The sequence below is a fragment of the Atractosteus spatula genome, chromosome 28 (genome assembly GCF_055471065.1).
Source record: "Atractosteus spatula isolate fAtrSpa1 chromosome 28, fAtrSpa1.hap1, whole genome shotgun sequence".
In the NCBI taxonomy this organism is placed as follows: Eukaryota; Metazoa; Chordata; class Actinopteri; order Semionotiformes; family Lepisosteidae; genus Atractosteus; species Atractosteus spatula.
Genome location: NC_142733.1, coordinates 11,562,825 through 11,587,242, shown reverse-complemented (window position 1 = coordinate 11,587,242; position 24,418 = coordinate 11,562,825). Strand labels below are relative to the sequence as shown.

The 24,418-nt window shown below is 39.8% G+C and overlaps 1 protein-coding gene across 1 annotated transcript in view; it reads left to right on the top strand.

Moving 5' to 3' along the window:
- The window catches only part of kdm4b (lysine (K)-specific demethylase 4B), a 129,717-nt gene that overhangs the window by 49,543 nt on the left and 55,756 nt on the right, over nt 1-24,418 (top strand). Inside the window, exons 7-8 of the mRNA XM_088907842.1 lie at nt 2,844-2,947; nt 10,697-10,834. Coding sequence (XP_088763968.1) covers nt 2,844-2,947; nt 10,697-10,834 — 242 coding nt within the window. The remainder of the gene's footprint in view (nt 1-2,843; nt 2,948-10,696; nt 10,835-24,418) is intronic.

Genomic DNA, 24,418 nt, shown 5'->3' with positions numbered 1-24,418 from the left:
CCTCCTACAGAGGGATGCAGTGAGTTTTATTAGAAAGAGTGTCTGTGACACCTAATACAATTTTGAAAAGAACACTTTCTCAGAGAGGCGTGGTTGACCTCATCGGCCTGACTGCCCTGAAGCAACAGCAAACCCCGATGATAAGTTTTGTCTTCTGGGGTCTTTGAACCCTCATATTAGCAAGTCACACTCCAGTGACGGTTTGGAAAATGCCTTTGTGGCAGCCAAAGGCTGGTAATGCATAGTCCAGATAGTGGCTATTCTCGGTTTTCTATTCAGATTCTTAAATGCTCTCTTCCCACCTGCCACGTGTGTGTCAGGGAGGCAGGCACTTAGTGTAAAGCTAGTCATTGCAAGTGTTGGTCTGTAGTGACTAGACTTCTGCCCAGACCATCACACTCTTCCCTTTGATCTTTGTGAGGTGCGGCGACTTGTGGTCTGACGTTGACTGTTCAGCTGCAGCATCATGACAGGTGGGAAATTGCTGGATGTGAGCACCCTGACAGCAAGTGACAGGGTGTTTAGTCCAGTTTGCAACATACTGATAACCCTAAAGCTTATTCTCTTCATTCTTTTGGTCCCTTTTCAGTTTTCCTTTGTTGATATTCATCAAGCTTGATGTTCAACAGGTCTTCTCTTATGCCCAATCAGCCTTTTCTCTAATCTGAAGTAGTACTTCAGTAGTGCAACAATCGAAAGTCACTCAAGTGTCTCATGGTCTGTTAGGCATGACCAATTAATCAGTATGATTCTAAAACATTAAATCAGTGCCCAAAATCCATATACTATATTTTTCTAAGAACATGCATGAATAAATCATTTCACACTTCATATATATTTTAAATGTGTTTTTTACTTTCATGGTTTCATGGAAAAAATATGCATAAGCTGAAGCTATGATTATTCCACTTGAACAAAACTTGCTTTTTTATGGAGTCTGCGACGAATAAATAATAAATGGTAACAGAAGATATTGACTATTTTAAACCTGACTTTGTGGCTTCCTTTAAGAAACATCTTGTTGGGATTCTTGGGTGACTGTTCTATTTGTAGTCAAGTGAGCAAGATGGACTTAATGGCCCCCTTGTGATGTCCATTTCTGAAATGTTATGCATGATTAAGAGCAAAGATTGTGTTCTCATTAACTTATCCATTTACCATGGAGAATGTTGTCTAAGTGTTCAAAACCCGCAGAAACAGGTTATTTACACATGCTTTACATTTGGACAGGGTTTAAACCTTTTAGTGTGTGCCAAAATGCCCTTGGCCTATGTTTATGGTTTTTTGTGTTTGTATCTCTTGCTTATCAAAGCTATAATCAACTGGAATTAACCAGCCTGGGTTTTTACCTTCAAGAGAAATTCCTCTTAATAGCTAAAGGAGTTGATGTATTTTTGTAATGCTACTTTAACACATTATGCTCTTCTCTTTGAGTAGCACTGTTACAGGGGCACTGCTGTGTATTGGTATTTTAAGGACTCAGTGCCGTGCTACTTGATCTGAGGCCAACGTCAGTGAAGGGACTGTTAATTTTTTAGTGATTCCTTGCATTAAACATGTATTGTAGCTGTTAACTGCTTGTGGACTGAGGTTTATAATATTGTTCCATAAAGAGCTACATGTTATTCATAGTTAAGGGTATTTTTGCAGAGCAACGAGGTAGAGTCTGAGTCTTTAAAAGTCACTCTGGGAACAAAGTCAGTGTGTATGTAGATTAATGAAAGACTGAGAGGGAAACAGCACTTCGTATTTCAGAAATTTCTTGTTTGCCATGCTAAGATCTGTGCCATTGTGCAAGAAGTCCTGGACTGGAAAATATTGCTTGTGTGTGGTTATAAATCTTTGTCAGCTTCTCTTTTAATAAATGTAGTTTGTTTTTGGGTGTTTTAAATTACATTATTAAAATTGTTCCCTTGTCTTAAAGAGGGGTTTTGATATACTTGCCTGACTAAGTTTGTGGAAGATGTTGCCTGATAAATTGGGTCTGTGTGAAGTTGGGCAGTCACATGCATTTATTTAAAATGGGTGCAGTAACACTTAATAGCCCAGCAGAATACTTTTTTTCTATGCATCATCACATTAATTGCTCTTCCACGTCACAGAGATAAAGCATTTAAAATGTTTCTATTGTTTAATCTTAAAGAAAATGAATAATCTTTTAAAATCTTTAGTGTAATCATCAAAGTAGATAATGAAGAAAAACAGAAAGGTACCGTGTTCCAGTCCTTTTTCAAAGGGGTAGGAATTTTGTCCGTCACTGTAGTGTTTCCATTAGGCGTAAGAAGGAAATGATCTGTATGATTTTACATTTTTTAATGATTCACTTAAAACAAAATTAGTTTTAAACATTTTGTTTGGTCACAAAGGAATTGATTTGCGTTTTTTGGCTTGTACGTTCAACAGCAGTAGTGATTTCAGGTCCACTAGTTCATAAGTTTCTCACACTGTAGTACCTGGTTTGCGTGAATAACAAGTGGCAGTTCTATAGTGCCAGCTCTCGGCTCTGTACTTCTGTACATCATGTATAGCGTTGGCTATAGCACTCTCGGAACTTTGAAGACTGTTCTTCATCCTTTTTGGTACGTCTTGTGTTTTAGGTTTCCAAAAACTTAGTGACATGGTTGGGTGGCTGGTTCTGCACTTGTTCCGCCACCCTTCATGTAAAGAAGAGTGTCCACTGTATTAATTTGTGCATTTTTCTTATTTGTTGGTGCGTTGGTCCTGACAGTTCTTTGACTTACCTTTCTCAGTACCTTTCTGGTTTTTAAATTTTTGTTTATAATATACCCTTTTGGATGAAAAAATAATCCCCATTATTCTATGTCATCTCTTCTACATTCCAGGTTTCTTCCCAGGCAGTTCTCAAGGCTGTGATGCTTTCCTGCGGCACAAAATGACCTTGATTTCACCCTCCATCCTCAAGAAGTACGGAATCCCCTTTGACAGGGTAAGTGTGATTTGGGGTAGGGTAACATCTTAAGCAGCAGTAATAGGTCATAAGTGTAGATGTTTACAAGTCCTTTCTGTTGTGGCAAATTCAGTAATGAGGTAAATAACTCTATTAAATAGATTTATTTTACCTTGGAACATTTTTTTTGCTTTTAAAAATGTAAACAATTAAAATTTAAGTTGACTAGTGTAGTCAGGCTTTGCTTTTTTGTTTTTGCTTGTAATTGTCCTTTTCTATTCATATTGTCATCCTCAACCCCTGCAACTCCAGCTGGAAGACTAAGGTAATTAAGATTGCACTCATTTTCACGATGATTGCTCTTGAAATTATTTTCAATCTTAATTTTATAAATTTTTAATACTTTAAATTGAAAATTTGACAGTTGAGAGTTTTAAAAAATGGGAATGTGTACTCCTGAGCTACAAGTCAACAAAAACAAATTAGGAGCCAAAACATAAATTGGAATTGTTGATTTATCCAGTGGAAAAAGATGGAGAGCACTTCATTTCTTTTCCAGGGAACATCCATCCATTTTATAATGGCTTCATCCGGTTCAGGGTTGCGGGGGAGCCGAAGAGAGGCAGGGTAGACAGACAGACACACACTCACATGCTCACACCAGAGCCAGTTTTCACAGAAGCCAAGAAACCTGCCAGTACTGAATGTCTTTGGTCTGTGGGAAGAAACTAGAGCACCCAGCAAATGCTCATGCAAGCACAGGGTGAACATACAAACTCCATGCAGACAGCACCCCAGGGTCCCAGAGCCGAGAGGCAGCACTACTCACAGCTGCGCCACCGTGCCACCCTCTTCTAAGGAACAGCTGAATGTAAAAAAATATGGTCCTTTAGGAAGGAGTCAGAAACTGTATTAGAGTGACTTCAATCACAGGTGTTAAGTGACCAGTTTAATCACTGACTTTATTGAATGACAGTGTGTGCATATCTTAAGAGGCTTAGTGAAATATTATAAGATGAGATCAAAAACTATGACTCAGTGTGAAATGTCTTCTTCACCTTTCTTCAGTTTGGGGATTATTGATGTCTCGTATAACAGCCCTAAACGATTATGAACAATTTCTACTCTTCATCCTACTATATGTATACAGAGAGGTATATAGAGAAGTGAGCACTGGTTGTAATTAGTTTTTAGAGGAGTTAACACTAATGTAGATTACTTGACTGCATTCCATGTTTTTTGCCAATTTACTGCAAATATAAGCACTCAGAGTCTCAGTTCTGCTCTGGTATTTTTTAACAGTGTTCATTATACTGTAAGTCTGCGTAACAAGAGCATTGTCTGTTCCTTGTTTCCCTCTGTGGAAGTCCTCAGAGAACATGTTAAAAATAGAACTGATTCATGATTTTCTGTGAGCGAGAGGAGAAGGAGCAGAAGTTTTAGATGAGCTTACTTTGCTGTTTTTCCTCTTCTTTCCCTGCCTTCCAACTACTTTGAAATTATTTTTTTTAATTCAGAGAACTATTAGTTGAAAGAGAGCCTTTGTCACTTTGACTCCAAATCAACATCCTCTGAAGAGCTGGAGAAAATATAACCATAGGGGAGAGAAGAAAGATTTCAATTTCAGTGTTGAAGTTCAGGGCTTTAGAATGCAAGATGGTTACTTTTTAACATTTGCCATGCCAGTTCTTACTTATTCCCTGCTTTGGAGTCCTCAGGTTTTTCTCAGATTGTCTGAGCACTGAGAGCGAGGGGTTAACCCAAGATGTCCAAGAGCTCTCTAGCCCAGATCTATCAGATGTGCCAGTCACCGATATCTTAGTCGTTTCCGCAAGAGTTGAGCCACTGACTTTGCTTTAGAGCTGGATCAGTATAGTCTGAGAAGTGTTAATGTCTGCAGTTTCTTTAAGAAATACTGGCATCGGCCCAGGCTGGGTTTGAGGGTTTATTCAGCTGGTATCCCTTGTCATCATGATGCCATTCTTCCCTGTGCTTAGCCTCGATGTGGTAGTTTGGTTTGGTTTCCATGTGAATGGATCAGTGACTTAGCCACAGCCTTTTGAAAAACAGCTGGCAAAAAGATGCTGTTGAATATTGTTTTATACAAGAAGCCCTATGATTCTAAATGAAATGTTGTTAAAGTGGTTTAAGGTGCCCACTTTCCACATTGAGCAAGTCACTAGTATTGGGGTTTCGTTTGGTATCATGGGCATGTGTTTGCAGGGTGAGAGGAAGGTGGTGCTCTTCATCCTAGAACCTGGTGAAAGTTCCTTGTGAACACAGGGAGAACATGCATGTTCTGCACAGAACACCCCCTGCTGGTGTCTGAGCCCAGGATTCAGGAACTGCAGTGCCTCCCTGTGTCTTTGCTGGTGTGTTGAACAAAAAATGCTGTTAGATGAGAGAGGTGTCTGTGTTTAAAAGTGACATTTTTAAGACAATAGATTAAATGTAACATCATGGTTTCTTTATGGAACATGATAGCATTTTATTCTTGGTTTATATAATATCCATTATTAAGGTATCTGGTACTTTAAATCTATAAATCTTGTTTACGTAAGGGATTTATTGCAAGAATGTATTTTTCTTTGGACAGTGGTAGGAATTTTGTACTTAATACATTGTAAGGCAATGTGATTCTGACTATAGGGGCTGTGTTTAAAACCATGTATTGGGGTGAAGGTAAGATGCACTGGCCTTATTTGATTTATTAGCATGCAGTAGAAGTGAAATTCCACAGGTGGAAGCATGCATCACTGGGGCTTGATGGATAATTGGCCACACCCCTGGGACAGTAATCTGGTGTTTATTAGGGTGGGGAGACTGTGTCTGGGCTCCAACAGTAAAGGAAGAGAGTGAGCTCTAAGAATGAGAAGTAGAGATTATGGACAGTACAGGTGTAGTCTTTTGGATCCTGCAGAGATAGTTTAATAGGCATGAGAGTGTGATAGAAATATTGGATCTGTTATTGAAGGTTTAGATCTAGAGTGATCTGTAGCTTAGTCACTAGGCTAGAACATCCCAGTATTTAGTTTATCAGACTCCAGTGTCGCCTTATGAAAGGTGATTAGTACTGATTTGAAGTGAAGTTGGAAGACTGGGCATAAAAGATGAAGCACACAAGAGTGTCTCTGAATGAAAGGGACATTTGTTGTTTTGTGATGATTTTACTTGAGAGATATGGAGTACAGATGAATTTTCCTGTTCCGGCCTTCTAGGTTGAAGATGGAAGAACTGACCTGAAGAGGGAGATGAATTAAATTGTCTGCATGCTTGGAAGGGTGAATAACTGAACAGTGGATCGTGAAGGGCAAGGAAAATGTGTAAAATATAGAGACAGACCACTCGGACATGCGTGTGCTAAGGTGACACGTTGACTTTACGCTACATTCTATGCTTCAGGCGTTGGCGTTCACCACAGGGTATATAACAGATAGTCTACATAATGTAACTGGAGCCTTAGTTATATATCATAACTATCCATGCGGATGAGGAGTTGCTGTTAAGCAATTGGAGTTCTAAATTGCATAGGAATTAAATGGAAAATCAGTTATTTCACGATTTTGCATAAAGGTGATTTTGGTTACTGCTTTTGGTAGTATGAGTACCCAGATTGAAAGTGCATATTATAAAAGCTCATGATGATAAAGCAAAAAAAAAAACACCTGTTAACTCTTTAGAAATAAGAAGAGAAAAGGAGATGGAGACAGAACAGGGAAGTGGCAGAACACATTAAGCTGTTAGAAGGGGGTGTATATAATGTGATTCTGTATTGATCTGTGAGAGCGCTGGCTGGCAGTGAAGCTGGTGAGTGACGAGGGGAGGCTTGTGAGTGGCAGCAGCATCCTCCCGCTTTGTGCTCCGATTGACTTGTCAGCTCTGTCTGTCACCGGAGCCCGTTCCCTAATGGTCTGTCTGGGCCTTATTGACAGGCCTGAGGAAGAGCGTGTGCTGTGCCGAGTTCCTCTTGCAGACACACGGCCCTTCTTTGAAACCACTGTAGCAAAGCTTGAGACTGGGGAACTATCAAGCAATAACTGGGATTCCTCAAATGGTGGCGCCCAACTGGTGGAGTGGCACAAGCTGGCATTAAACAGTTAGCTCCTCTACTTAGTGCTAACTCCCTGTCCAGTGCTGTGCTCATTCTCTTTAGAGAGAGTACAGAAGTTGATGCTGGACATTTGAATCAAAACAATTGGCAATTCCAAAATAGGTAAATGTTATAACAAAATCAGTGGTTTCTGAAAGGCAATGACAAAGCCATCCCAAAGGACTGCTTTAAATTTCAGAAACAATCAAGAACCTAGCCAAACCACATTAGCCATAGGTCCACTTAAAGAATGTTTCAATGTTCATCATAAGCTGTGCAGATGTTTGATCAAGAGATGTCTGAAGGAGGTTCTAGGTCTGGTTATTGAATTAACTTGTAATTGCTTTTTCTCATTTGGAACCATTCTCAAACTTTGCAATGCTGGAACAGCTGCATTAGGACACTCAGGAACACTTCTGATGCAGCTATTGATGATGCTGTTTTAAGTCTCCAGAAATGTGTGCAGTCCAAGAATGAAATGAGGTATGAAAGCAGCAGAAGGTCACAGGTTCAGCTGTTTTTACCCAGCTAGACAGGAAGAGTTACTTTTAAATAGCTGCTGGATAAACTAGTCACAATATTATATGCACTACTTTCGTACGAAAAGGGAAGAGAAAGCAATTTTTTTAAAAGCAATACACTTTATTTTAAAATAATGCCTTGTACACAGAGATGACCTTGGTGATAAGGTTAGCACTGGCTTGATACAGTATCTTGTTTCTCATGTCACACGCTAGATCTGTTTTTTTTTCTGGCATTTTGGTCTGCTTTTGCCTCTAGGCTTTTGGATCTAGGAAAATATTGAGGGAAGTTACATAAAGAAGCAAACTAATTTGTCCTTGTATTAATATTATCCTTACATTATATCATGTTATAGTAACAGTGAGGATTCACAGACACCTGGCAAACCACAAGAGTTATTGTTAACTAGAGCAATGTCGACAACTTTACCCAGGATCAGGATGATGGTTAATCAGTTTTGCCTTGTTTTCTGGGAAAACTCCCAAATGACCATCTTTGCAATAGCCAGTGCTGTGCCTATAATTTGCCACAGACATGTACTTCAAAGGCAATGTCTTACTGTGACCTTTGAAGTGGTCCTCATTTTCCAGAGTTCCGTTTCCCAAGCACTGAGTCCCATTGCAGCTGCACAAGCTCCTGTGTCCTTTGGTCTTCAACAAAAACTAAATGTCTGAGCGCAGCCCTCCTGTCTGCTTTTTCACAAGCGCTTAATTCGCCGGAACAAAAAAACAAGTACTTGAAAACTCCCTGCAAGGAAAACAAATGCTTGAGGCTTTGCTGGGGGTGGATATTAGAAAGTACTTTAAGTTGAATTCATGGGAAATTAAATTTTCCTGATCGCTTCCTTTTTAAACAGTACTACTGCCTCCTGCTGTACCGGTGTTTAGCTGCGATCGATCCTCTAATGGAAAAGGCTTGTTCCTGGTGGTTTGCCTTGTCAGGTTTCACACACTGAAGAATTTGAGGTCAAAGAGGCTGGAGGAGCTTGTCTGTGTCGTCTTCTTAATGAATCTTCTGACTTACAAGGTCTTCAGTGGCTTGGCTCCGTATGATTGTGCCGCCTCCCCCACAGACATCGTGGTCCACACACTCCTGCCTCGTGTCTCCTTCTGTGATTTCAGCCAAGTCCAGTGGACACTCCCTAGATTCCTCCTCCTCCACACTCAGGCTGTTTGTAATTGATCCAGTATCAGTTTTTGCCAAATATCCTGTTGTGATGTTCTGTGTGTTAATGTGTATTTTTTCCATCTTGGAACTGGTATTGCCTTCAGAATACTGCTACTATTTTGTTTGTAATTTTTCCCCCATAATAAATATAGACAATGTTGAATTTCTCTAGTTCTTCATAGTAAATTGATTATCAGAAGTATCAAAGTATCATTGTATGTGTAAAGTATTATTATTCAGAGATATCTAGGTGGAAGGGAGTCTACTTTCTAGAAGTGTCTGTTCCTGATCAAATGTTAAACATACAGGAGAAATAGTATGAAGCAGTGGAGTATTACACATGCACAATGTGTATTCAGTATACCTTCAATAGTAAATCTAGTAAATCCTTTACTAGTTCATGTATACAGTCATTTGTGCTATAACCTGTGCTTACATAATGAAAACTGGCTATAACAGTTTATTAGGACATGCCTTTTCCAGAACATGGGTGCGTGCAGGCATTCACCCTCAGCGCTGCAACACGCCTGGGGTGGTGGCGTGTTCTCTCATGCATTGGCCTTGGTCTTTGTCTGCATACGCAACAGAGTAGCTGAGCACAGACGGACATCTTATTTAGAACTGTATTTTATGTTCTATATGGGATGTTAAAAAATTACAGTAGTGTATATTTTTGACGTTTCTTACGAAAATGCTCTCACCCTCCTCTGAAGAATCTCATTACCTAGTTACATAAATAGTGCATGTTATGCCTTATTTTATCTGCTTTTTCCACTGTTTACTGTTTAAATCCAAAGAACATTATACAGAAGTAATCTACTCAAACTAATATGATTGATTACTGTAGAAATATTCATGTTATTGTGAATTTGAACTCTCTTCCTACTAGCCAATGGTTTCTAGTATGTGCTTTTCTATAAAAATGTTTTCCAAAAACAAAATTAAAGCATTGTAGCAGAAATGCCTGCATTTAGATAGAGAATTACAGAAATAAAAATGGGTTTCTGTGATCTTTAAGGTAAAGAATGTAGAGAAAATGTTTCATATATATGAATGAATGCCTGGACTGTCGCTTGTGGGGCCCATCAGGCACTGGAGTGCATTCAGAACTTAACAGGCTGCTTAAATTTCACGCAAGACTTCTGTGATTGTTAAATAATTACACTTGTACTGCTGGAAATGATTTGCTGCAGAATTCATCAGGAACCTCCAAAGGGGGACATTTCGCTGTAATTTTGATCAAGTAAATTTGATGCAATTTTTTTCTTAATTATTTCTTGTAAAATCTGACTTATGTTGCATCAAGCTTGTGCCTACAACTATGCATCAGTGTGTTTTTCAAGCCCCATTTTATCATTGTTGCATTTTTAAACGTAATTTCCTGTTTAATTTGGAAACTTTAGTGTCCCATAAAGTCTGTGGTTAATAATCCATGAAAAGTTTTAACAGTTTAATGGTTCTGTAAAAGCAATTAGCTGTGAGGAAATATCTCCAAAGCTGTCTTTAACTGTTTTAGTACAGGTAATTTCTGTTGTTACAAGGTGATCTCTGTTTGTTAGCTGGAATTGGAAGCTGGGGGAAGAAATACAAACATGCACGAAAGACTTTAAAATTGTTATGTCTTCCACATTGCATTTTCCGTTTAGCTCTGGGAAACGTTGGCTTGGTAACTTTCATCTGGATTTGGTGTCAGTTATGTGTGAGAAGTTGAATATACAGAGTTGTTTGAGCCCAGACTGGCCAAGGTGAGCAGGCTTGCCAGGTGCCCCAAAGCTTGGAGTGTTGCCAGTGAATGCTGCTCCTTGCGCAGTGAAACAAGTGCTCCTGCACCTCTGCCATGTTGGAATAAGAGCTATAGTAGCATGATGAGTTTATCATAATTACAGGAGTTATCAGCAATGGGAGTACAAAATGTTGTTATATGTTTTGTGGCCTGTATCGTTATTGTCGAAGGATGTCTTTATTTTGTCCGCTGTGTTGACTCCTTTTCTACTCCCTCTCTGTCCCAGATCACTCAGGAGGCTGGGGAGTTCATGATCACCTTTCCCTACGGGTACCACGCCGGGTTCAACCACGGCTTCAACTGCGCCGAGTCCACCAACTTCGCCACGCTGCGCTGGATCGACTACGGCAAAATGGCCACGCAGGTAGGCTCTGGACCAGACCTCTTCACAGAGCCATAAGAGTTGTCTACATGGCTGTGTGGGAAAGGGGATGGAATGGCGTTGGCTGTGAGTTGCACACTGAAGAGTGAAAGAACGTCCAGGTTGGCACATCTGAAAGAGAGAGAGTCTCGGCCTGGTTAGTGGAAATGGATTCGTTGCACGTTCTCCTGTTTTCAGGTTTGATTTGTTGGTCGTAATGGGCTGAAAACTGTTTTTAATTACAGTAGTAATTTTCGCTTGATTGCTTAATTGAAAACTGATAGTTACTCTGCAGGAAAATCAAAGCAACAACTCGCCCAATCAATCATCTTTTTAACTTCTTCTGTTAACCCTAATCGGAATAATAAAATAGTTCTTTCACCACTCTGTCTTGGCGGTTTTTAATAACGATGTAGTAAAGATCACAATGCTTCCCTAGTACAGAAGGTTCAGTATCCAAGTGTTTCCTTGCTGGCAGTATTGTTCAGACAGTGCAGCTTAGTAAACTGCAGTGTTTAGTTCTTTGAACCTCTTTACTCACACTTGTCAGGCTGGACCAGGACCTGTAGAGTGGCTTCCTCTAATTTGTACCCTTCCATTGCAGTAAATGTTTTCTTTTTTTAAATGTTCATAGCCTACTTTCCCTCTTTAAGGAATTAAATCACCACTCTGTGATGCAGAGCACAGAAATCACAAACCAATGCTCTGTGACAGACAAGTCCAGACTGCACCTGCGCTCATCATGTTAGTTCACGATGAGAACTAGCAGCCCTCTAGGTCTCTCACAGACTGTCCTGTGATGTTTCTGGATACCTTCCAAATTCTGCTTATAATTGACCTTTCTCCGTCGGTTAGAAATTTGAACTTCAAAATAATGGTATCTAGGCAGAGGGCACTTGGAACTCGCCCCCAAAATACAAAGCTTTACTCGATTTTTTTAGTGCCCAGGTGGAACAAAAACAGCAGGTGTGGGGGTACCCAGGATCAGGGTGGGGAACCCCTAGTATAGGGCACAAGGTGGCTAAGAGCACATGGCTGCTGTCTGCCTAAAGATGGGACCATTGTATGGTCACTGCACAGGGACAGACAGGGGACAGTTAGTATAGCTGACCAAACCTAGCCAGCATTAGTTTTTAGCAGGTGGCAGGAAAAGAAAGTGAACCTGAGGAGAACATACAAAACTCCACGTGAACAGACATCCGTGGCTGCAGTTAAACCCAGGATCTTCGAACTGTGATAACAGCATTAGCCACCACATCACTATGATACCACTGAACAAAAGCCTCCGCTCCATGCTGAAAAGGAGGAATAAATGTACATCTTGGAAAGAGGTTTTTTATGTGACTCCTCTCTGATTGTGTTCCTGTGCTTCTTCGACATACCTAAATCACATTAAGCTTCAGAATGCATAGCGTTCACTAGAACACAGAATCCCCAAAAAATGGTAAAGCTTAAGATAGGTTTTAAAGAAGTAGCTGGAAGACTTAAGATGTACATCTTTTTGGCCACATTTTCCTTAAATATCTAAGCGAAGAATGGTAAATTAATTATTTGGGATTTTGCAGTCTAATTTAGATTGCTTAAAAACACAGCTACTTAAAAACTAACAGAATTATACATGAGAGGAAAGACTCGTTTAAAATATGAGTCCCTAATTACACAAAATACTTCTTTCAGCACTTTAACAGGAATAAGGTTCAATAGGGAAGAACTAAGCTTCATTATGCATTCTGTTATGTTTTGCATGGTTCACTCTAAAATAATCTAATAATCACTTAAGAATTGGATTAGGGAATCTGAATAGTTTCAATCACTCATATAATGACATTCAAGGATCTTTGAGTACTAGAGTCCTGCATCAATATTATCACAGTAGGAGCAGGTGATATCTCCCAAAATAAGTGTAATGTAGAATTTAAAATAATATACTGTACGTAAGAACAAGATTTATATGCCATTACATAATCTGCTCAATAGAGTACATCAAGAAAATATAGAAAACTAAATATGTTTTTATGCTACTGAATCATGTAACACTTCCCAAATATTTTAAAATAGTTTCAGATGCACAAAGACTAAATCTCATGAAGATGAATGTTTGTTAATGCTGAAGAAAAGATGGCACAGAAGCCTGTTTACTGTTAGCGCCTGTAACAGAAAATTGAAGTACGTCTGTCTGTGTAGCTCAGTGATTTTAAAGCGGATCCCCTGGTCCCGTCTTGTAGAGCCTCAGTATCTCCTGGTGTTCCTGCCACCCTTCTAGTAGGGTTGCAGAAAGTCTCCCATTGGTCTCTCCTGCTGCTCTAGTAGGTTCTGAATAGTGCTGGTAAAACTGAATACAGTTGTGTTTCAGACGTGCTGAATCTCTGTGCCATTTCTGCCCTTCTACAGTCAGTTTCTCTGTGCCTGTATTACCTACCTGGCTTTAAGCATAAGCTAAGATGGGGGTAGAAAAGATTTAAAACGCAAGGAGAAATTGAATTTTAATTGAACCAAAGCTGTGGAAGTGAGCGTGTCTCAGCATTGACCTTTTTTAAGGTGTTGTCGGCTGCATGGTTTCCAAACCTGTTTTACTTATGTTGCCTCTCGCAGAATAATTGAATTTGTATCTGCTCCCGTTTCAGTAATTTTTTTTAGTACTTGATAATTACCCATTTTTACACACGTCTTTTCAACACCTAACCATTTTACCAAACAAATTGAAGTACATGAGTAGATAGGGCTGTTGAGTCAGTTTTCCAGTGCTCATTAAAAGTCCCAGGGCGTTTCTCGAAAAGAGTAGGGGTGTACCCCGGCGTTCTGGCCAAATTTCCCATTGGCCTTTATCAATCATGGCCTCCTAACAATCCCCTTCTATGAATTGGCTTCATTACTCTGCTCTCCTCCCCACTGATCGCTGATGTGTGGTGAGCGTTCCGGTGCACTATGGCTGCCGTCGCATCATCCAGGTGGATGCTGCACATAGGTGGTGGTGGAGGGGAGTCACCATTACCTGTAAAGCGCTTTGAGTGGAGTGTCCAGAAAAGCGCTATATAAGTGTAAGCAATTATTATTATTATTAATTAACTGAAGCGCAGTTGTTGACTTCGGTTTTAGTCTGGTTCTGCAGTATTGAGATCAGAAGTGTGCGACTGCAACCCCTTCTTTCCTTGGTGGAAGAGTTCATAAAACAGGAACTGCTTCTGAGCATGGCACCATCAGTGCAGATGAACACAGTGTCTCCGGGAACAGACCTGGCTTTTGTTCTTTGGATTGATGCCAGTCCAGCAATATTTTTTGTAAGAAAATGTTGCATAATATTCTAAAGAGGTCTTGTTATTGCTGTATACATTTTTAACATCTCTTGATGTTTGATCCCAGCCCCTTCTGGAGTACTGCTTGCTCTTCTGGTCTTCTGAGGCTCTGGAATTGCAGCAGGGCCGAGCATCTCTGAAGGTGAAGGTCTGGACCTTCTTCAAATATGGCTGCAGGGACATCTGTAATACTTTCTTCTGCCATAATCAGTCTCATTAAATACCTGTATTTATTACCTGTGTTTGCCCTATAGAACAAACTAAAGCTTCTTTTTCTTTCTGTACCAGAATTTTTTATATTAATATCATGTTTTAATAGTGTCTTGTTCTTTTTCTGAGTACTGCTCCTACTCTTTCTGTAGTTTGTTTTTACCTCAATGTCTTATTGCTCTGTACTTCCTGTAAACACGTTGGCTGTATGGAGGATTAGTGCAGGAACTCATTTTCCCCTATTTCCCCAAGACCTATCTGGCATCTTAGACAAGTAGTTAATATTTGTCATTTTCCATTTGTTTTTTTATGTCCTCTTACCAGAAAATTAGGTCACATCTGTCTCCATAACTAGTCAGACACAGTGCTACGGAGAGACTTCAACAGATTTAGGTGTCACTTATGAACTGCAGTGGTAGCGTGTCCTGAACAGTTTCCAGTGCCCTCACTGACATGGCTCATTTATGAATTACAGTAAGTAGAAGCAAAGTAATAACCAGTCTAGTTTTGTTAGTGCAAGCAGCTAACTGTGTTGTCTGTGATTTAATTGATAGAATTCTGATAGAATTCTGAAACATTGACAACTTTTAAGAAGGAAAACAAAGATGCCATCTTGCTCATTTGGTAGCTTATTAGCTCATCTAGCCTCTTCGTGAAAGTGGTTTGGATCTTACCATCTGGCTAGGAATCCTGTTCCAGACACGCATAGCTCTTTCCTTTTTAGTTTCCAGTTGTGACCACATGCCTTTGTTTTGCTATTGAGTCTGAAATCGTACCCTGGCTGAAACCTATATATACCTCTTAGGATTCTGAGTACTTGTATTATGGATTAACTTTTCTCAATATCCTTTGTTCTTGACTGAAAATATTTCATCCCGTAATTTGTTTGTATATTACCTAAAACAAGCAATCTTTGTTACTCTTGTTTAACCTCTTTCAAGGCTATAATATCTTGTGGCATGGTGATGAAAACTGAATACATTTTTGTCAGTGAGCTCTTAATAGTGTAAAGGAAAGCTTTAATGTACCTTTCCTGCATTTAAAATCCCATACTTTTTGCTTTATATCCAAGCACTGTTTGATTTTATTATTCCTCCTCCACATTGGCATGACGAGGATAGAAAAGTCAGATTCCTTTCCCGTGTGACTTCCTGCAGCTCCGAATCTCTCATGTGATGTGTGTAGCGCATGTTCCTCATACTGTTGTGAATAGCTGTGCAGTTATTTGTGATACATTCAATTAGAACATGTACAGGTTAATTCTTGAAACCATGCTTCAGCTGTTGAGCTGCCTTCAGGTGTGAGGGAAGAAGGTGGCAAGAATATAAACCACAGGAGAACAAAGGACAGAGCAGGTGAGAGTGGTCACACAGATGGGATATCTAAGGCAGAGGTGTGAAAAGCTGAAATCTGTAAATTAATGTGGAAGATTTTTTTAAAAAGTTCATCTTTGTGAGGAGAAGGTGTGATCAGTTTGTGTCTTCTAGAATATGAAATTTTGTTTTTTCTTTACTTGTTCCTTTGCTGCCAGTGCACACTGAGACAGCTCTCCACTGAGCATCTTCAGTTTCATTTGCCAAGTGTCAGCTCCAAGACTGGAGGGAAAAAATAACAGTTTAACAGAAGCAATTCTGCATACGTGTTCTGGAGTTTCATGCTCTGTGTGGCAATCCTGAAATTCACCTTGTATGTATTAATAAAAAAGAACACTATTCTGTAGAATTAACAGGGTTTTTTTATAAGGACTGAGAATTATAAGGCGTTTATAAGGCTTTCTTTCTTTTTATCATTATAAGTGGTTATCAGAGAGGATTATCTTGTGAAGCTTCTTCTCTCACCATAACACTGAAAGGCACAGGCAACAGTATGGAGCTAGAAGGAAGGAGTGGTCTTATGGTTCGCATTGTTTCTGTTGCCTCCGTCTGGTGGCAGACTTCAGTTTCTGGATCACGGAGGTGAAGAAGCTGGTATCATTTATGTGGGGTGTGGCTGAAAATCAAATACTCCTAAAGACACAAAGCATGTCAGTCTGTTGTCTGTGCACTGGGCTTGCTGTCCCGTTTCCTCTGGCAGAGTTCAACAAGATGGCCTCGTGGGGTTGCGGTGAGTGGAGGACAGTCTCTGCCAAGTGAATTTTTAGGCACTGCAGCATTAAAATTCACGAGTCTGCTTCTCAGTAGCTCACTGACCCTCACTTACTCCAGCTGGCACAGTCGGCAATCAGTTTCTTCTGGAGACGCTGATTTAGATCAGCAAACAGTTTGGCTCAATTTAACATGTTTGCCTGCTGTCTTTGTTTCTTGCTTCCCTCCCTTGTTTCTTCCTCTTTTTTCCATTTCTTTCCCTCTTCCTCTCAGAACGGTTAGAAATGTTTGCTATAGGCAAGTGCTTCTGTAATTACATCCGTGTTTCCAGGCGTTCAAACACAAGATGCACAATATGAAATGAAACGGACTTTGAGTCTTGTAGGTTTTCCAATGGAGCCTTTAGAGCAGCAGATGGGTTTTTAAACAGACTGGATTGAAGAGACATACAGTACGATTTCTGTGCCAGTCATTTATCACTTGTTCTGTTTCTATGGGATAACCCCCCCAAAAAAGAAATATTATTGTTACTAGTTACAAATCAGAGGAGGTTGTTTGGCCAATTAAACTTGATTGCTAGTAGATAATTAATCCCAGATCTTTATGCAGCTGTTTTTTGGAACAATCCTTGGCAACAAGGGGTCTACATTATGGCTAGCAAGATTATTCCAGGCTCCCTTTACACTTTCTGAAGTTCTCGCTGACTTCAGTTAAATGTGTGCTTGATTTGTCTTCAGGTTCTCTTTGTTAGTCTTTGTCAGTACATTTCAGGTTTTTGAATAGTTAAACCATGTATCCTTGAAATCTATTCATTCTGGCCATGTGGAGCAGGGGTCTGCTGTCCTGGTCCTGTAGTGCCATATTGCCCTTTTTTCATTACATCTGAACTCTGAATGATTTCATTAGATTGCTCAGTTGCATTGTTAGGAGCTGTAGACATGCTTTACAGATCTCTCTGTTCATTCTCCAGTAATGGCTGGCTTTCAAGCATGCAGGATTACGGCACTCCAGGGCTATAGATCACTGATGTAGAGCATTCTCAGAATCCACTCACTCCTTGTGGGGTGATCTCCAGTCACACCTGAAGTCTGTTACTTTTAGCTGTGCCCCAAGATTTGAACCTTAATTGCAATTTAGAATAAGCACCTTTATTAGTGAGACAGTTGGGTCTTCCTGTTTTGCAAGATTTCTTTTAGATGTTTGAAACAGGCTATGGGAAAAAACACTAAATAAAAACTGCAGAATAGTATATTATTCCTGACTTTATAAAGAAGATGAAAAAGCAAGCGAGAAGTGTAAATCAACTTGGTATAGTATTTCATTGCACTGAACATCTGTAGAAATTAGATTTTAGAAGTATAAACAAACCAATAAAAAATTTAACAGGTACGAAATGAGAAAGAAACTTGCCAGCGATTATGAAATTGTGATGGAGAATTTAGCCAGAGTAAAATTCAACAAACTTTTCAATTGTTCTTACCCAGATTGTTGATATTTCTCATTATTTAACAGAGGGATTTAGGCTTGTCATATTGCAAACCGTTAAAGTGCAGAAAGTATGATATTTATATTAACATGGACATTACCTGCTGATGTTTTCTTTGCAGTCATTTTAATATTTTACCAGTGATTTCTTCTAGTACTTTGTTTCAAATTATTTAAAAAATGATAGCAATTAAAACAAGCCTATACAGAACATAAAAAGTAATTTTCAGCTCAGCCGTGTATACCGGCTGGTGACAGTGGCACAACAGCTTTTGGATGGTGCCGCTTTGCTTACATTGTTATGCAGCCTAGCGTGAAATTACTGAACACAGAGCATTGAGAGCTTCTTGCAGGCACACTGTAGCACAGCCGGAGAGCTGCTGTGATTCATCAGCTCTTTCCCCTTCAACCTCCTCAGGTGCTGTTTTTTTTGGGGGGATTATGCGGACTGTCCTCTGTGTTTTTCTCTCTTTTGCTCTTTCCATAGTTGTAGTGTTTATAAAGCTAGATGGCCTCTGTCATCTGTCATTAGGCTTGTGCATGGTGGAACGATTGGATCTGGAACACCTTCACATGGACACTTGGGGGTCACGCTGCTGTGTGTCCTGTGAACATCACCAGTGCGCACCAGGCCTGGCAGTGTCTGTGTGGGGTATAGAATGCTTCCACACCTGCTGACATAGCGCCACCTACTGTCACCTGCTGTACTGCATGGGCACCTGCATTTCACATGCACAGTTTTCACCATCTGGTGGCTTGAAAAAAGCAACTGACTATGTAAGCACCCTGTGTCAGAGCCGCACCCTGCCATAATAGATTCACCGCCACAGGCTTTGGAAATACGTAAATGAAAACATATTAGATTTTGTATTAAGGTATAGATCTTGTCTAAACCCTATAGATCTTGTTTAACGTGGCAGAAGTTTATTTTTCCAAAGCTCTCAACCCATATGTTCTCAAACATGTTAGACGAGACTTATATCAGGTCTCTCCATTCCCCAGGAAGGAAGCAGCAGCCCCGTCCTTTGAGGTGAAACCTGAATGGAAGGGGTCCTAGAGGTGTGGCTTGTGATGTCATTAGGAAGTCTTTTGGGTGTAAGTGTGTAAGGGGATGCAGTGTTGAGTCAAATCTAATTCTTTCTGATCAGCTACTTTGGCTGTATAGCACACTAACAAGCACCTTTCTTGCCCAATTTTAGGTTTCCCGTTTAATCCTTTTGTGTGAGAAAACACTAACATGACTGTGATTTTACTATTTACATTCTCAATAGTTTCTGAAGGGAAAGATCGATCACAGACCCTTTCCTTTTGTCCCGGAGGGTCTACAGTCACAGTGGTGGAGAAAATGTCAACTACAGATGCTCCCTTTGCATCGAGGTCTGTGATCTGCCTTTGGAGCACCTGTGCTGTCAATAGACAATATTGCAGTCTTAACAGTGTGTTCCATGAGAAACACAATTGCCCAACATCCAAGTATCTTTTTAAAATCAATTTGTTATTTAACAGATTTTCAGAAATCTCTCGTGGAACAGGATGCAATGATGCAGTTCTGTAGCTTTTCAGGGATATTGTGCTGCTTCAAACAACCAAGTTTAATTTGCATCATGTTCACAACAAGTCTGATTCCAGCAGAGAAGACCGAATCTAATAAATTAGCAAGATGTACTGCTCAGTGGTTCTGAAGCAGTTCTATAAAGCACAACTGTTTTTTCTCTATAGAACTAGGAGCATTTGATCACTTAGTCCTTTTGATCATTTATTTTCGTATTTGTTTAGCGCTAACTGTAGTTGCCTTAATTAGCTGTTTTCCTGTGCTTTCCTGTGTCTGTCAGTAGCTGTACAGCTGACGCTGCTCGCAGTTCTTCTGCTTGGCTGAACCTCTGATTTATGAGCTCCGAGTCCCGAGTGTCTGACTGGAAAACTGAAGGAACCGATCCCCTGGTTGCCCTCCCCTCCCCGGGGCTGTCGGAGCTGTGCTCAGGGGGCTGCTTTTGTTGTTTTAAGCTGATATTGACAAATTCCCTTTTTTTGCTTTTCGATTTGTTGTAAGTGGTGTCACAGAGCCGGTAGGGTGGTGAATGCAGAACCTCGTTCCCCGGAGCCACACCTTATTCTCACACACAGTACAGTGGCTCAGTGGCTTCTTTGGCTTTTTTTTTCTTCCCATTTCCTCCACTCGATGATTCATTAATGTCACGTTAACGTGACTGAAAGATGAATTGCAAGTGCTTCTTCCACTGTGTGTTTGAAGAAGAAACTGCTCGGCTTCACAGATGCTGGATTCCGACTCTGCGTCGGTGAGAGAAAACAAATAGCCCCCCTGTCTGTTTTTGGAAACAATTTATGTAATACTGACTAATAAATCCTGCAGTTTAAGAGCAGTATTTTGACTTTAAACCTTGTGTTTTTTACAAACTTCTATATCTGCATGTTTTTTTCCCCCCTCTTACTGGCCAAGAACACCATGAGGGCTTTTGTGTTTCTGTTCAGAACTGGATTAAATTCCAAAATTGTTATATGTAAATGTAGGTACATAAATACTTATTGTAAAGCTTCAGATTTATCCCTTTTCTATAAGGGATTAGGTGACATTGTCTCATCTCTTAGCAATGCTCACTTTGGTGATTTTGCTCAGTAATATTGAATATTTTTCTATTTAAAGTAGCTTCCTTTGCTTTCAGCTTAATTTCATATGCTTTCCCCCATGCACCCCCTTGCTATTATGATACTACTGTGATTTCCATCATAAAGGTTTTATGAGGCTTGTCCTCTGACAGGCCTCCTAGCCTTGTGAATATGTATTGTGTAAGATCACTGTTATCATAGTCAGTTCTAGTGACAGTGAGAGAAGGGTGACACTATATCAGAAAAAAGTAAATTAGTTTTCAAACCAAAGTATCAAGCTTGCGTTAAGGAATCCTAATCCTTTTTTAATTCCAAAGTATTTTTGCGATACAGGAAATCCACTGAATATTAGTGGCTAATGAACAACACAAAATATAGAAAAAAGGTTTTCTGTTTGCTTTAAGGATGTCCTACCTGCTTAGATGAGGACATCTAAGACATCTAACATGTTACATGCTAATTAGCATACTGATACTAGTCTTTGGTTTTCATTATTCTTTTAGAAAAGAACAAGGAGAAAAACAAATGACATTCATCATCTGCACTGATGTTGTACCTTAATTCCTGCAGTAGAGCTTGCCTGGAATAGAGTTCAGGTCTTTTTCAAACATCTTTAAGCAACAAGACCAACTGTTTTTATAGAATTTTCTTAGGTTGGACTTCCCAAAATTTGAGTAAGGAAGCTCTCTTTCCTACAAGAACTGGTTACCTGATTATTACAGCAGACTTGTCGCCAGGATTCATTTTAATGAAACAGACGTCCAGTGTGAGAAGAATATGATGCTGAGGTCCATTAAGTCACTCGTGTATTGCATTAATCAGTGCACTACCATTGGCAAAAAATGCTGAACTGTCAAATCATGCATTTTCACATTTTTATAACTTCATTCATAGATTATTCTAATAGATTGCTAAAATGCTTGGGCATATGTGTCCTTTTCCAGCATATGATCTTTGCTCACATCTCTACACTAGGTTCTCAGGATGTTTTAAATTGATTTTACACTTGCATGGAAAGCAAGCAGGATAATTTGTGAAATATCTAGATTGTTCATCACTGCACATTACCGTAACCGCTATATTAGAACACACAATTCTGTTTTAAGTTATGTTTTCAGTGCTGTCTACCCAAGACTGCTGGACATGTTTTACTATACACAAATGTATGGTTTAGGAAATGCATAATCATCTCTCCAGCCTCTGGGCTAGAAGACTCTGCTAAAAGAGTAATTATTAGAATGTTGTTTTTCTTCACTAATGTTAGCCTGTTGTAAGAAAGAATGTAGATAGGCATTTTGTGAGAGTGTAAGACAAATTTCTAACCACAAAAAAATCTTTTCAGTAAAAAAGCTATTTCTAAAATGGGAAGAATGAAGAAATGGTCATGGGTGTTTGTAAGTGGTAATACTATTCTGAAGTCCAACCTGAATTAGAGCAACCCTACTAGAGTTCTCTGAAGGCTGGTGTTTACAGTGGTGCTAGACAAGGGTTAAGATAGCAGAGCTGCTGTAGGATTTTAACAGCAGTCAGTAGCCTGCCATGTGTCAAATATGCACTGTGCTGAATGCACAGAAAATTTCAAGGTGCAGTAAAGCCTGACTGATCTCAGCCATGCCTAGAGAACTGGAATTGAAGCACCTCTGTACATCCTCTGCTAGAGAGGTTTCTCAGATTCTAGCTCTGTACTCCAAGGCAATTCATTTAGCTGCCAATGACTAACCGCTGGTATGGGTTTTTCGTAGGCATTGTGCTTTTATGAGCTATACTGCTCTTCTAGAAAGTTTTCAAGCTTTTCTGAAATGAATGTCATCAAAAGATAAGATGAAAAGAATTGAACCTGTTCCATCTTTGACAGGGGCTTTACAGTAATTGCCCATTGCGGGGCTTGGGTAAATGTAAAGAGCCAACCCAAAGGGCTTTGTGGAAGGGAGTAATTAGCAAAGAAATTCAGGTCTGCAACAGGGACGCTCTATCAGCAGAGGGAGGGCGTGTCCCTAATCTTTGAACTGTTACAGTATTTTTCCTGGAAGGTTAATTGTGCATCACAGTTAAAAATAATGACACCTTTATTTGACCAGAGGAATTACTTGATTGACCTCACATCACTTTCTTTGTAAATCCTGCTGGCAGGAAGAAAAACATGTTCAGACCTCAGCTCTTCAGGCTGTGGGCCTCTAATGCTTTTTTCTCTGATCGGTTTACTAAGAGACACAGTGACCTGAGCCTAAGATCCCTTTTGTCAAACCGTTTTGCCTTTTAAATGCAGAAATGAAAGAACGGTTGGCACCACCAGCTGGAATGTGCTCAGGTTTAACCAGAGAGGTCGAGCAGCTCCACACCCAGACCCTGTTCCACACTGCCCAGCCTGTTCTCCCTCCAGTCCGTCTGCAGTCTGAATGTATTGTCTTGGTCTCCCCCAGATCTTTATCATGTTTGCTCTATGTCCTTTTGAAAGTTGAAATCAAAGTGGAGAATATCTTGCATCATTCCAGAATGCGACTTCTGACCTAAACTGCTTTGTTCAGGGTGGCAAATAACAGGACCGATGAGACTTCCCGTTTTAGATGTAGCAATGACAAACTCCTCTCTAGGTGGCAGCAGAGCCTATTTAATGAAGACTGCGATTTTGGTACTTATTTGTTTTATGGTCATTTTGTTCAATTGAGTTCACTTGCTTTACGTTTTTGTCTACTTGTGTTTGTCTGTCTTCTATAATATTTAGTTCGGATCACCCCCTTTTTGTGTAAAGAAGGCACAGATAGAATTGTTGGCTTATCCATAGAAAGAGTAAGTCTTTCATGTCACAGCACAGATTTGTCAAGTAGTTCTGATAGTGGAGGCAAATTAAAGATGTTTGGTGCTGTAGGACCACATTCTGTTGGTCCCACAACAGCTGTTGCTTGGTGCTGTTTTGCAGGTCAGCCTTGTGTGCCAAAATGTATTTTATTCATAATAAAGAATATAAATTTAAAAATGTCTATATTGCGTTTTTTCATTAGGAGGGGTTGGAGGCCTGACTAGTTTGATAATGCTTTAGCCTTGAGAGCAAGCAGCATGGTTCAGAGCATTACAGCGTTATTCATGACCACATGTTGCCACAGCTGTTGAATTAATAAGTTCTATATTTTTCATTTTTCTTATCCTGGTTATTTTGTAACCTCAAGGTATAGGTTGCTTTGACTCTCAGTATAGGCCTGCTCATACTGAGAGTCCAAGTGTGTCTCTTTGAGACTGTTAAATTTTGTTTACAGTTAAAAAACAGCACTAAGGGTGCTGTAACTTTGCTGTTGATAGACTAGACTAAGGACCTCCATTGCCAGTTGCAGCATTTCTAAAATAGGTTTGTCATTTAGCAGATTTTTTAAAGGCTCTGCTGACGTCACTCGCAGCTGTTGTAGTGACAGTAGTGTGGATAAGTGCTGAAATCTCTTGAGAGGCTGAAGCACACTGAATTAGTGATTCCCACTGTTGTACTGAGGATCATGAGGCTGCTATTGAGGGTGCTTTGTGGGGTTTTGGAAATGCAGAATTCACTCGCGTTACCATGGATATCACTATTTTTTCTCTGTGTTGCAGGGTGATATTTAGATCCTTTCCTTTTGTGTGAAAGTTGCAGGCAGTTCATCTGTGTGCTCAGCTTTGACAGTGTCTTGAATTCCCCCTGTGCTCTTCTCCTGATGTTTTAGATTAACTGTCACCTCAGACTTATTAACTGTCATTTTTGAGGAAGTTTTTTCTTGTCGTTGGAATGTAAATGAAGTCATCAAATTGGATATATTGGTAAATGTGAATATAATTTTGGTTTAACCTCATATTTTTACATCTTAATTCCATATATATATACATTTTAATATTTTGTGACAGTATTTTTTAACCTGTCAGACTTTGGT